Source organism: Scylla paramamosain, chromosome 6, assembly GCF_035594125.1.
Source record: "Scylla paramamosain isolate STU-SP2022 chromosome 6, ASM3559412v1, whole genome shotgun sequence".
Taxonomy (NCBI): Eukaryota; Metazoa; Arthropoda; class Malacostraca; order Decapoda; family Portunidae; genus Scylla; species Scylla paramamosain.
Genome location: NC_087156.1, coordinates 896,306 through 910,000, shown reverse-complemented (window position 1 = coordinate 910,000; position 13,695 = coordinate 896,306). Strand labels below are relative to the sequence as shown.

General features: G+C 32.6%; 2 protein-coding genes across 2 annotated transcripts in view; one reads left to right on the top strand and one right to left on the bottom strand.

Moving 5' to 3' along the window:
* LOC135101160 (hexokinase type 2-like) overlaps window positions 1–11,749 on the top strand; it is a 14,135-nt gene extending 2,386 nt beyond the window's left edge. Inside the window, exons 5-10 of the mRNA XM_064004705.1 lie at window positions 1–81; window positions 679–758; window positions 2,002–2,114; window positions 2,343–2,498; window positions 3,872–4,148; window positions 4,541–11,749. The exon at window positions 1–81 is cut by the window's left edge and continues 19 nt beyond it. Coding sequence (XP_063860775.1) covers window positions 1–81; window positions 679–758; window positions 2,002–2,114; window positions 2,343–2,498; window positions 3,872–4,148; window positions 4,541–4,627 — 794 coding nt within the window. The 3' untranslated portion in view covers window positions 4,628–11,749. The remainder of the gene's footprint in view (window positions 82–678; window positions 759–2,001; window positions 2,115–2,342; window positions 2,499–3,871; window positions 4,149–4,540) is intronic.
* The window catches only part of LOC135101161 (putative GPI-anchor transamidase), a 39,704-nt gene continuing 29,549 nt past the window's right edge, over window positions 3,541–13,695 (bottom strand). Inside the window, exon 9 of the mRNA XM_064004706.1 lies at window positions 3,541–4,137. The gene's annotated coding sequence lies outside the window, so the exon portion shown is untranslated. The remainder of the gene's footprint in view (window positions 4,138–13,695) is intronic.

The following is a 13,695-nucleotide window of genomic DNA, read 5'->3' as shown; positions in this document are numbered from 1 at the left end:
GTGCAGTGCTGAATGACACCACCGGCACTCTCATGTCCTGTGCCTGGAAGAACCACAACTGCCGCATTGGTCTCATTGTGGGTAAGTCCTCTGGGTTGTGCTTGTTCAAGACTAATCCAAGAAATATTGTACTATACATAAAATTTTGATGCTTATTAATCTGGCTGAGTTTGCTGCTATCTCATTGATAGGGAGTCTTCCACTTTCTATGGTCTTTCTTTAACAGTTTGTCCCTCAAGTGCCTTTAGGTTATGGGATCAAATATACCAAACTGAGAGTAAAGAAAACATATAAAAGAGCATTCATGATTAAGCAGAGGGAAGAACTGAAGAAAATGGATAACTTTAAACTAAATATTAGTTGTATCTACTTGACAGGTGGTGAAAACTTGGGAGAAGCCAAGTTATTGCTAAGCCATTAAACTTCAGCTGTAACTTATATTAGTCTGGGTATGTGGTCAACTATTATCAATGATTTTTTGTCACCAAGTTTCATGTAGGAAAATTTTTTATGATGTTTCATCATAGTTCCTCAGAGCTATGAATTTTATGCTGTCTCTCATTTGAACATTATTTGTTGTATGAGACCATTGGTAATGAGCGAGAGTTGATAATGGGACCATTGGTAATGAGTGAGGATAAAACAGTTTTCACTGATGGCCATGAATTACTCCCACAGGTACAGGAACCAATGCTTGCTACATGGAGAAACTTGAGAAGGTGGAACTCTGGGATGGCAGCACAGATGAACCACCTCAGGTAATGATTATATAATTTACATATTTTGTTCTCATAGGTTGAAGTGGTCTATGGAATGAGAAGTTTAGATTCTAATGTCAATTCAGTGACAACACTGTTTATACTATTGGCTGTATGCATTTAAATGTTTATGTCTTGTATTATTCTCTTGCTATTTTGCTCTATACACAAATAATCTTCAATTCATGTATGTTCAATTTACTAATTTTCATGGTTAAGTAAGTGTTTTGAATACTGAGAATTTTGTGTGGTATGTTCAAAGTCATTCATGTTATTATATATTATTATTTTATATATTCTTTTATTAGGGTACCAAATCCCTCTTCATTAGACAGTAAAATTATATTCCTGTATACCCTTGTTCCATATACTGTAAATTTAAAACAAGAAGAGAAAGTAGTGAATAACTATGGTTGCTTTTCAAATGGATCATCCAGTAAACCTAGATTGAACAATTAACATGATAGACGTTGGTAAGATGATAAAGTTAACAGAGAAATCTTGGTCAAAAATATCTGTTCTGTTCTACAAAAAGTGAGGCTGACATATTTGTAAAAGTCCTCCATCAGTATTTGGGTAACAATTGATGTTTACTGTCAACTGTACTCATTATTAAAATTTTACATAAATCCATAATAAATTACACAATTAACCTGATAACATACCAGATTATAATTAAATACTATATAAATATATCAGTCATTGTGCACTGTTGGATGGGATCAGCACTATCTGAAATAGCCCAAAACAAGGGACAATTCAGAGGGACTAAAGATAGAATATTATTGTAAAGCATAAATTGTAACTCTAAAATTGATCCAGAGTACTTCTAATTCACTGAGGAAATACTTGAAACCTAACTATAATGATAAGTTTTTACAGGTGTTCTTTTAATTTCTGACAAGTTTGTTATTAAACAGAATATTTGAACTTACCACACTTTCTTCATCAGTACTGCCATAATCAAACTTGTTTTGTTTATTTATGCTTACCAATGAAAGGAGGAAAATCATGAAGAAATAAAAGGGGTATGTACATTACAGAAGCTTCACTCACTTTATATGTAGGATTTCTAATTGATAAATTAGTACTTCTAATTCACTGAGGAAATATATCCTGTACTTCAAGGATAGATCTTGTACTTCAAGGAAGATGTTATTGTGTTTATGACATGATCATAACATAAGCTGATAAGTGATGAAAACACTGAATACCTGTTTTGAAGTGTACATTTCATTTACAGGTGATCATCAACACTGAATGGGGTGCGTTTGGAGACAATGGCTGCTTAGACTTTGTTCGCACAGAGTATGACAATACTATTGACCGGGAATCAATCAATCCAGGAAGGCAGCTGTAAGTAGAGAAACAGATATTTCTTATATTATAACTTTATGCTGAAGCAGCACCTGATTTCTTCTTACAGTTCTCTGTGTGAATGTTAATGACATACTTGATAAAGATCCATTAATTGCAAATTCAGGCTCTCAAATTTGAATACATATCACAAATATAAAATTATGTAATGCATTTGTTGCAGTAGTTTTGTATTTCACTTTTACATTATTTGTTTTATTTCATCAGGTATGAGAAGATGATCAGTGGGATGTACATGGGGGAGATTGCCAGGCAGGTCCTTGTCCGTCTGGTGTCTGATGGACTACTCTTTGGAGGATATGCTTCAGATATTCTTCTTGAGAAAGGCTCATTTTTCACCAAATACATATCTGAAATAGAGAGGTGAGTTGTCTCTTGGATGTGGTATTGGTGGATATTTTCAATTATTTCATCCTCTACTTAAAAATTGTGTAGCATTTATCACCTTTTACTTTCTTCAGATTGATTTTCAGATCTAGTACTTTCTGCTTTTCTTTGTGTTACAAAATTATATGATGTGGTTATTTGTAAATTCACTCAATAGTATCAACAAATCTGAAATGTGTAAAATATACTTTATCTTGACCATGTCTCTTATCATTTGAACAATTTAGTAGAAATTGTGACTTTGTCAGATCCCTTTTAACATTATTATCTAGTAGCTGTCTTTGTTTTTTACAGTTAATGTTACATTATATTATGTGTCAAATGAGTGAACAACAAAGTTGAGGTATTTGGCACACAGCAGAGGAACATGGTTGGCAGATCATTATGGACAAGTTTGAAGATTACTTCCTTGTTTCAAGTGTTGCTAAAAGGAAGCCAAATAAGATAGAATGAGGGGACTGGGAATCCCCTCCTTCATGTTGTTATTATTTCTTAGAATGAGACAAGGCATTATGTGGATGTCAGCTGGTTATATAAAAAGTATTAATAAGAGATGAATTAATCAAGTTATAAAGAACAAGACATATTAGATTCAGACAGCTTGGAATCTTCTTACAGTCATTATTTAATCTTTCCAGGTGCAATTGGTGAAGGATAAGTTTTTAGTAACAAATTATTTAATTAAAGCAAAATTTTGAAGTCATACTCAGTTTATTTAATTGACTGACTACTTAATCATATTTTTAGTAATACTAAAAGTATAAATGCATAGACATTCTAGATCACTTGGAAAATGTACAGTCTAAAACCATATTAAAACAAGTCCATTTTTTTCTTCTTATATGCCATAAGATTTCATCTCTTGAAATGTAGAATGCAGAGGACTTGATTACATGTGACTTTGGTGGTAATTTGCATCACTATTTTATTAACATATTGATCTTTGTCTTTTTTTGCCTCAAATGACAATACTTTCTGGTCCTTTTACAAATTTGGGTTTATATATAAATCTTCTCTGCCTTTATCACATATTTATTCTATATATACATATGGACAAATGTATATTCTTTACAGATTTCCAGGTAGAAAAAACTTTTCACTTGCTCTTATCCATACAGTTCATCCTTACACATTCCATTCCTCTTCACTACACAAGATTTCCTCTTATTCACCACTTTTAGTCTTTATTGACATGCCTCCATTTTCTATCATCAGAATTTTTGCCACTGCATACAATATAAAAACTGAATATTCTTTATTTAACAGGATGTGTGTAACTTACAAGATTTGACATTTATTTGCAATACTTTTGCAAATTCCTTATTTTAAAAACTTTCCTGTTTCCTCAGTGACAAACCTGATGACTTCAACAACTGCCGTGCCATCTTGGAAGAGTTAGGATTCAATGATGCCACTGATGCCGATTGTGCCAATGTCCGCCACGTCTGTGAATGTGTCTCCAGGCGGGCAGCAAGCTTGGCTGCTGCAGGTGTTGCTGTGCTCCTTAACCGCATAAATGAAGAAAGTGTAACTGTGGCAGTGGATGGCTCAGTGTATCGTTTCCACCCACATTTCCACAATCTCATGGTAGAACAAATTTCACACCTCATCAAACCTGGAATTAAGGTAAGAATTAATTTTCAATCCCACATAATGTAGTCAGTGCAAATCTACACCCCTTCAAAAATTCTGAAAAGCAACATATTTTCTTAGTGTACATTGTGTGCATTTTGTTACAGAAGACTATTTATGTTTTGTCTCGTCCATTCTATATATGTTTTGGATTTGAAGTCAGGGTAGTTGTATTTATTACACAACTGTCCACAGACAGAATAGTCAAGATGATTATAAGCAGCCTTATCTTGATCTCTTATAGCACAGCATGTATGATAAGAAGATAAACCAGTGAAAAGAGGTTATAGATATTCATATATACAAGAACAAGCATAGGCCACTTTGTGTACTTTTGGCATACTTGATTTTCAGCATAGAAGTTAAAGACATTTTTGTTCTTTCAGTTTGATCTCATGCTGTCTGAGGACGGCAGTGGACGTGGTGCTGCCCTAGTGGCTGCTGTTGCCTCCAGATCTGCTAGCATGAGATAGAATGGCAAGTAGGTTATGATTTTGTGAAATTGTCAATAGTGTACACTCACTGCATCTGGTAATTGTATGAGTTAGACCAGATTTGTATGAAAATGCAAGTTGCAGGCATAATTGTAGAATATTATAGAAGTTTTACTTCAAAATCTCAGCTGAAGAGAGGAAATAATTAGGACTCAGCCATTGTCAGACTTTTGGTTTAACAGTTTTATTAAATTCAATCATTATTATTGAGAAGGGAAAAGACACTGAATCCTTGTCATTATGTATGGTGGTAAAGTTATGTAGAAAAATGACAGCGTGATGCCAATTAGTTGGAATCAGCCTAGCATTGTCAATTTTATTAGTTTTGTCTGGAATTTGACATTTTGTACATAATTCAGCTATGAGGTTGAATGACAAGTTGCAGCTTATGAGAGTAATATGACTACATAATTTAAGAATAGTTATGCAAAATGTCTAGAATATATTTTTATGCAATCACTGAATTGGGGTTTGGATCTTCACATTATATTGTCCTGATAAGTTATGGTTAAATGAGTGGAAGTAATACCTTGTTCAACCATTTACTTTCGAGGTCAGTGACATAGTACTGTAAAGACTAATTTCTCTTTAGTAACAAAATGGCTGTGTACATCTGAAAAAATAATCAACCTAAAGGTATGGGGATGAATGAACTGTCTAAAAACTTTGCTTGGAATAGAGCCAAGGATCAAACCAATAAGCACTACCTGAAATGGCAGCCCACCTTATTACATTCAGGTTTGTACACATACCTCACTATTGTCAATTTTTGTCGTAATGTTAACCTGTCGTGGTTACAGCATCATTGTGCTTTTAAATGAGTTTTATCATAATCCATCAACTCTTACCTACCACAAGATCCCTATGAATCTTATTCTAGTTTTTAATTGATGGTAATTTTTATATGGAGAGTGCCACAACCACCCTTTTCTGTTAATTTTTTAAACCATGTTACTTGTCAGTCTTATTGCTACAAAAAAAGGGTGAATCTTTGAACTATATGTCTCCCATAGGCCATTGACAGAGTCTCTCATACCTTTGACAGGCTACAGAGGAACTCCGTCCAGCAATATGCCACTGGCTGGCTATGTGTGGCCTTCAGCATCCCTGGTGGATTGCTAAGGGAAGGTGGTTAATAAGATCTCAGCCAGGCTGTAGCCTATTATGTTTGTGTTCGTTTCTTACACAGTCTCTGGACCAGTGTAGCAAAGAAACTTGTCATCTAATCATCTGGAGTTTGAAAACCATCACATTTTTTGCAAGCTTATTTTCAGGCTTTTCCTTCTCTATTAAGCTTCCTACACACTTTTTATTTTGAGGTTCATTATTCTACTGAAATTATTACTGTTATGAAAGGTACTACCTTGAAATAGTAACAACATAATATTATTGGTGCTCAAGAGAAAAGAAAATGGTGGTGGTGGATCCTAATTACCCAAAATACTGGTTTTCGATAATTTAGGCTGACTACATTTCTGGCTACATTGGATCATCAGAATGGAATATGGAATGTAGATTTTTTAGATGGTTGGTATTCAGGTAATTGGCATTATGCTGTGTGTTCCTGATTTTTAACCAAGTTTCTTTTATATTGTAGAGTCTCTCTATTTTTCCAATATATGCATGAAAGACTTGTAAATTCGCTGTTCAAAATGCAATTGATATTGTGTACTTAAAGTTACAGCAAGTTGAGTAAATTTGTGTGTGTGTGTGTGTGTGTGTGTGTGTGTGTGTGTGTGTGTGTGTGTGTGTGTGTGTGTGTGTGTGTGTGTGTGTGTGTGTGTAAGCAAGCCTATTGTCAAGTGGCAACATTATAGTATAGAGCAAAAGTTTATCCCAACAGCATTTTAGCAAAATTATTCTGTAAGTGTATGTGTATACCACTTTGCTACTGCCTACAATACATGAACAGTCATGACTTCTGCTACTGATCCAAGATCATGGATGAGATGCAGAAATTATGACAGTAATTAATGGCTAACCTAAATATGGTTAATTATTTAGTTAAGCCACTTAGTGAAATGGATGCTAAATGTTATCATGTTATCAGAACAAGAACTATGTAAATCATAATTTGTGATGTACAGTAGTTGTTATTCCATTTATGTGGCAAATCTAATTTTGAACCAGTCTTGAAAGGCTTGTTTCAAGAAATTTAGAAGTTCTTAGTTTTGAATCCCCTTTGCTGTCATAATTAAGTTTGTACTGAGTGGTGTACACTTACAGAAATATCATGCAAAGCAGTGCAAATTGTGCAAATATCACATGTCAATGTGAAATTACAAACTGGTTTTATCATTAACTCATCAACACAAGACTATATAGAATATCTTTTTTTTTTTATATCAACCTGCTTCTTCCTGCACATGTGAGATGGCATCCAAGAATAGTGAAAAGTAGAGAAAATACTTCCTGGAAAAATTTCCAGGTTCAAAGACTAAATAATTATATATAAGAAAAATACAGAGACTCTTTATTTTCAAGTTTGTACATCATGTAAAAACTGAGACCTGCTGATGCTTTACAATATTTCTGTTCTTTTTAGTATATATTTTAGTTACTGAAGTTTCTAAATTATTTGTGTAACACACACACACACACACACACACACACACGAGAATTGCAATTATATGAGATGTTAGTTTTCTCCAGCTGGTCCTTGCGTGATATGATTAATAACTTCTGAGAATTATTTGACATTTTCCAATTAACCAATAATTAATATTAAGAAGTACATAGCTGTTATACTCACTCAAAACAACACATACATTGTTTGTACATTAATTGATTAGCAGCTATTTGAAACCTGATCACTTTTTTTTTTTTTTGACTGTGCAGAAGGTTGAAAACACTGAATTCACAATACTGCCCAACCTTTTGCACTTAGCAGACATATTATAATTCAAACACAAATTAATTCAAACACAAATAGAATTTATGCTACACTTAAGCAAACAAAAAACTATGTCCAGATGGTTGTGTGAATGCAGACTGAATGGTATAAGTTAGGAAGTGTGTGGTGAAGTATGAAATAGCTATCCTGCAATTTACCTCCTATTTTTTATTTAAAACTCTATTGACCAATTTTGAGATCTGATTTGTATAGCAAAAATTTCCTTATAATACTTTATTGACAATAATTTTCTCAGATTTTGACAGCTCATACAGTGCAACTTTCTCATATATATATATATATATATATATATATATATATATATATATATATATATATATATATATATATATATATATATATATATATATATATATATGACACACACACACACACACACACATGCACATACATATTTGCAGAGATACAAACACAATTTACAATCAATGCAATGGAAGTAAATTGTGTCTTGTTTTAAAAGAATAGTTGCCAGTGTTAGTTGAAGCCAGTGCTGATGTTCTGAGCTGATAGTAAGGCTGGTTTAGAAGCAAAACATATTCAGTGTATTTGTGATATATAGGATAAACATTTGGTTGTTTTAAGGTAGATATTTCTCTTAAGTTGCTGAAATACATGTGCTAAGTAAAATGCTGCAACTTCATTTTGGTTCCATACCTCTTACTGCATTATATCACTTTTCACTTGGGAGTCTGTATGGTTTCCTCACAACTAGTGCTGGCATAATCAATGCCACAATTATTAATTTGCCAAAATAGGATTGGGATAATTCTCAGTTCTCAGATATAACCCATAAAAATAGTTTTCTTATAAAAACATTTTTATTACACACGATCTATTGAAAATGAAGATACCTGTTGAAAGCAAAATAATTTTAAATGAATATTTATAATGTCTAAATAAGAAATGCTTGTCATAAATTATTATGAAATTTAAAAGTTTATGCATATATAAATATGGACCAGATTTATGTTCCAGAAATAATGTTGAACTATGTATAAATTATATGATATTTTGTTGATAATGAAAGAAAGGTTTAATAGTCTCTCACAAGGCATTGTACCTTTTAAAATGGGTTGTCTCAAAAAGGAATAACGGTTGCTTTCCAAGAAGTTGTGAAACCTTTGGAGATTTAGCAAGAAACAATGTTTATATTAATTTAATTTGAAACAGATGTTTTATAGTTTTACTTTACTTTCATACTAAAGGCATATTCTTAGCCAATATTAGTATATAATATGACATTTTCAAACTTTTGACAATTGTAGATAATTTGCCCAAGTATCCATATATGTTGGCATAGTTTGTTAATAACAAATGGTATGACAAGATATGCAACAAATAGGTTTATGACAAATTGGTAAATATTTTATGTAAATATTCTGGTTTATTTTACTGATTTTAATAGTTTATCAATATACATTTAAACACTTCTGGATAGGGATCATATTTTTGAAAAACTGCATACCTTTGTTGACTTGCATGTCAACCTCTTGTTTATGCCATAAGGTCTAGTTTCAAGGCTGTGATCTAGTTTGAAAATAAGTAAATTAAATTAATGAAAAATCCTCAACCTTTACCTCTTGTATTATAGAACACATATACAAGCTCTGTTCAAAAACTATTTGACTTGGCTAAGCTTCCAATTTGAATCTCCTAGGAAGTAGGCCACTTGTGACTCCCACATGTTAAGCACAGCAGTCTTTCTCTTCTCAGAAATATTTATGGAAATCCTGTTTTGCTACAAACTGTACCATCTCATCCATCACAGAGCCCTCTTGTCTCTTAAATCAGGACCCTTTTAACAGTTCAAGTTAGCATCGGTGACTTTTCTCTTCACCAGCCCTGCTTTCTTTGGCCTTGAGGTTGCTGGAACCTTCTACTATGCTAACTAAGCCCCAGCTTCATACTGTGTATCCAAAAATTATCAATTGAACATTGATTATGTTCTTCAAGAAATTAAGATCACTATTATTGCACTCTCATGTCCACCATGACATCAAGGTGGAGTTCTTACTGCTAATGCAGAAGCAGATTAAGATCTTTAGTGTTTTTGTCACAACTTTTGTTTCTGGGTTCTATGTATTATGAATGATCCAAGAAAAAATAATCAAATTTTTTGAACAGATCTTGTATATGTTATTAAAGTGGTAAGCAACATGTTTGTCAGTTATGTTTGATTTAGCTCAACAATGTTGCTTGGTTATCTAACTTTAAATTGCTGTTTGCATCACAGTCTCAGTGCTGCTCAAGTGCACCAAAATCTTGAAATACTAAATCACATACAGCACATGGAAGCTTTTAGGTCTCTAAGAACAAACTCAACTGATGATGCCGTCAGTATTCAGTAAACTCCTTTAATATTATTTATTTTATTATTGTAGAAAAAGTACTTTTCACATTGGAATTTTTCTTAAAAATTGAGTAGGTTTAAACTTACTTGAAACTACAAAAAGTTAAATTTAAAAGATGGTTGGCTAAATTTATAAGAAGTAAAGAAAGTGATCAGGTAATTACCATTACAATGCAGAATGTTCAAAATGATTAATTCTACACTTAGAACCCTGAAACTGCACCAGTCTTAATAGTACTGCATCATTACACTTATCAGATATTTGCAATCATTTACCAACAGGTTGCTTGAAACCAAAGTAAAAAATTCTCAGATGTGATTTGTCTTCTAAAATCAGAGATGCAAATTTTCTCTACACCTTTGCTGAATTAATGCAAAGAAATACATTTCTTCCATGTAATATGAAGGCAAACAAAAATTAGTAACCAATGCACATCTGGTAACTCTTAAATTATCTCTTATTTCTCCAATTCTTGGATGTACCATTATATATCACTCAAAAAAAAAAAAAAAAAAAAAAAGAAAGAAAAGTATTATTAAGTTTTATTGTATGTCAAAAGCTGCCAAAAAACACAAGACCTTCATCATAATCTCATGTTGGGAATTTAGATCTGTACATTCAGTAACTGATAATGAAAGTAAGAAATGTTTTTTTTCTCCCAAAAATGTGGAGTTATTGTAAAAGTAATGTTGAATTTTTTAAATTTAATTATAACTATGCATGCATTAATAATATACCATTAAAATTGTATGTATGTGTAATACTTCAAAGTATAAGCATTGAATGTTAATGATGTATTTTTATAGATATTTTTAATATATTTTTCAATGTACTGAGAAAATGGAATACTTTTGGGACATATTAATTGAAGCATCTTCCACAGCAATGATGAATCCACCAATGATGAATCCACCAATCAGGCAAACATGTTTATACATTGCTCAAGTTAAATATTCTCCTTCCAAAAGTATACCAAGTGCTTGGTCATTTCTTTTTTTCAACTCTTGGTATATAAAGAAAATGGAGAACTCAACCATACAGGTAGGTTTTTATAAAATACTGGTTTTGCTCCACCTAACAGTGATGTCAACCACATCAATCACATAAGTACATGAGCCAGTGTGTAGAACTCAGTTGAATGATAAGAGAAATATTACTGGTCAGTTATTAGTGTTGCTATGAACTTGTCTAACTGAAGCACAGCTGACATACTCATCACTGCTTTGAAAGATGCTTCAACTGTAATTTTTAAAACATTTTGTTCTAGTTTTCAAAGTGTCTGGATACTAGCACAGAAATTACAGGGGATGGCAGAAAATGGGTTTCTTTTTATATCTCTCTTACATATATGAAAAATATTTAACAATTTGCTTAAAGCAATGAAATGTATTATTTCACTATTACAAGAAACTGGAATGAACACAAAGCACAAATTAGTCATTATATTGTGCAGTCTTGTGACATTGCATTATCATTTGTGGACACAATTTTTTTTTTTTTTTTTTTTTTTTTTTATGTGTGAATCTCAATATTATTAATTTGATGTATCAGCATTTTTTTTTTTTTTTTTTTTTTTTTTCTTATGAAACATAATTTATTTTGTCAAAATGGCTGCTAAGTATTTGAGTGATCATAGTTTAAGTAGGACCTTGAGGGTAGTAATCTGAGGAGATGAATTACTTTGAATTTAAGTTTGCCTGTGAGGTAAAAGAATAATGGTAAATAATGTATCAAAATTATTTCTCTTGTTGTATGAACAATGGAGCAGTTGGTTATGTACTTTGATTTTTGTAGAAAAATGTTGTATATACTATACATATAAATATATATATATTATATGAATGTTTCCTTTTCATTTATCTTCTATATTATATAATTGTACTATTGCACATTTTACATTAAAGTCCCCTTACAGCACGGAAATTCATAATATATATTATAGGAATGTTTCCTTTTTCATTTATCTTCTATATTATATAATTGTACTATTGCACATTTTACATTAAAGTCCTCTTATAGCACATAAATTCATAATGAAAGATGAAATAAATTCTGTTAAATAAGCATTATGAACTACATTTTTAAATAATGGAGAATCACTTGAGAGAGAGAGAGAGAGAGAGAGAGAGAGAGAGAGAGAGAGAGAGAGAGAGAGAGAGAGAGAGAGAGAGAGAGAGAGAGAGAGAGAGAGAGAGAGAGAGAGACGTAACAAATATCTAATGAGTGCCTCTAGTTTAAAATTCCAACACCGAGCAGATAGAAGCATGTTTCAGAACAGACTGCTGGCATGTGGCAGCATGGCTGGCAGGTTATTCAAAATCCTCTCCAATACACTTGGAGTTAGCTTGCCCAATGTTTCACTTAGAACAGTTCTACATTTTTGCATACTTTCTAAGTTTGCCGCCCTTTAGGCATCAAGAAAAGAAGGAAAAAAAATATGTGCCTCCCAGGTAAGCAAATCATCAATAATACGAATTATACAAGAACAGGTCAATATTTCAGAATCCTTAGTTCTAGAGGCACTCCAAATTAGCATGTCTCTACAGCTCTCCCATGGAGCACCCCCTTTGAGTTTCTCCAATGTCTTGAGTAATTATAGTATTTGAAATATATAGGATGGCTATCTAGAGCATTCCCACTATGATAAATACTGCATGAAACTGCAGGAATCCCACAGGGATACAGAGCAGCAACGACATGATATTTTCCCCCCTATCATTTGAAGCATGTTAACTGAGTAGAGCTGCATCCATAAAATACTGAAACAGAGCAAGAGCAATGAGATACCTAATGAAAATAGCCAGAAAAGCAAAAGAACTTCCATGAGATGGGAAAAGTCATGAAGATATTTGCTGTTGGTGCTTTCAATCTTGATGCAAATTTTAATACTTCATGAAAAGTATGACCATTGTTATTACATATGTAGTTGTCATTTCTCTTACTTAAAAAATTATGTATACTTTTCAGATCATATTACAGCAAATAACATTAATTTAAGTAGGAAATTTATTACAGATTGGGCAGTCCTACTCTTCTCCAAAAACTCATCACTAAAATTCAAATTTTTGGTATGCACCTGAATGAAAAGCAGCAGCCAAAGGTGACTGTGGAACTGGATTATGGCTGAAGTGGCTTTGTTGGTTAGATAATAAATGAAAAAGGATGACTGTTGAACTGGCCCTTTATGTTTACTGAGAGGCCTTAAACAAAATGTGCATTGTAGCATGTGCTGCCATGATGCAAGACTGGCGTTCACTGACTGTAATAATGATACTTGTTCACTCACAAGATTTTGTGCAGACACTGATTTCACCATTTTGCTATTAAAGTTTGAAATATTAGGTGGTGTTGGCAGCCAGATGATCATGATTTATGATAAAGCAGCTTGTTAATAACTTGTGATGGTCAGAATTCATGATATTTTCATTCATTCACAACATCACATACAGATACTGATTTCATCATTTTGCTGATAATGTTTGAAATATTACATGGTGACGGCAGCCAAATTATTGTGATTTTTTTTGTGATAAAGCAGCAATGGCAACATGAAGCTGGGCTTACAAGAGTCATGGGATGATGTGGTGATCCAAAATTACTACACTGAATGGACACACAAGATGAGGTGATAAGGCTATATCAATAAGTTAATAGCAGAAAAAAACTCACTGTTGAAGTAAGTAAAAAAAGTAAGTTTTTATGTAGGAAGGACACTGGCCAAGGGCAACAAAAATCTAATAAAGAAAATGCCCACTGAAATGCCAGTCCCATGAAAGGGTCAA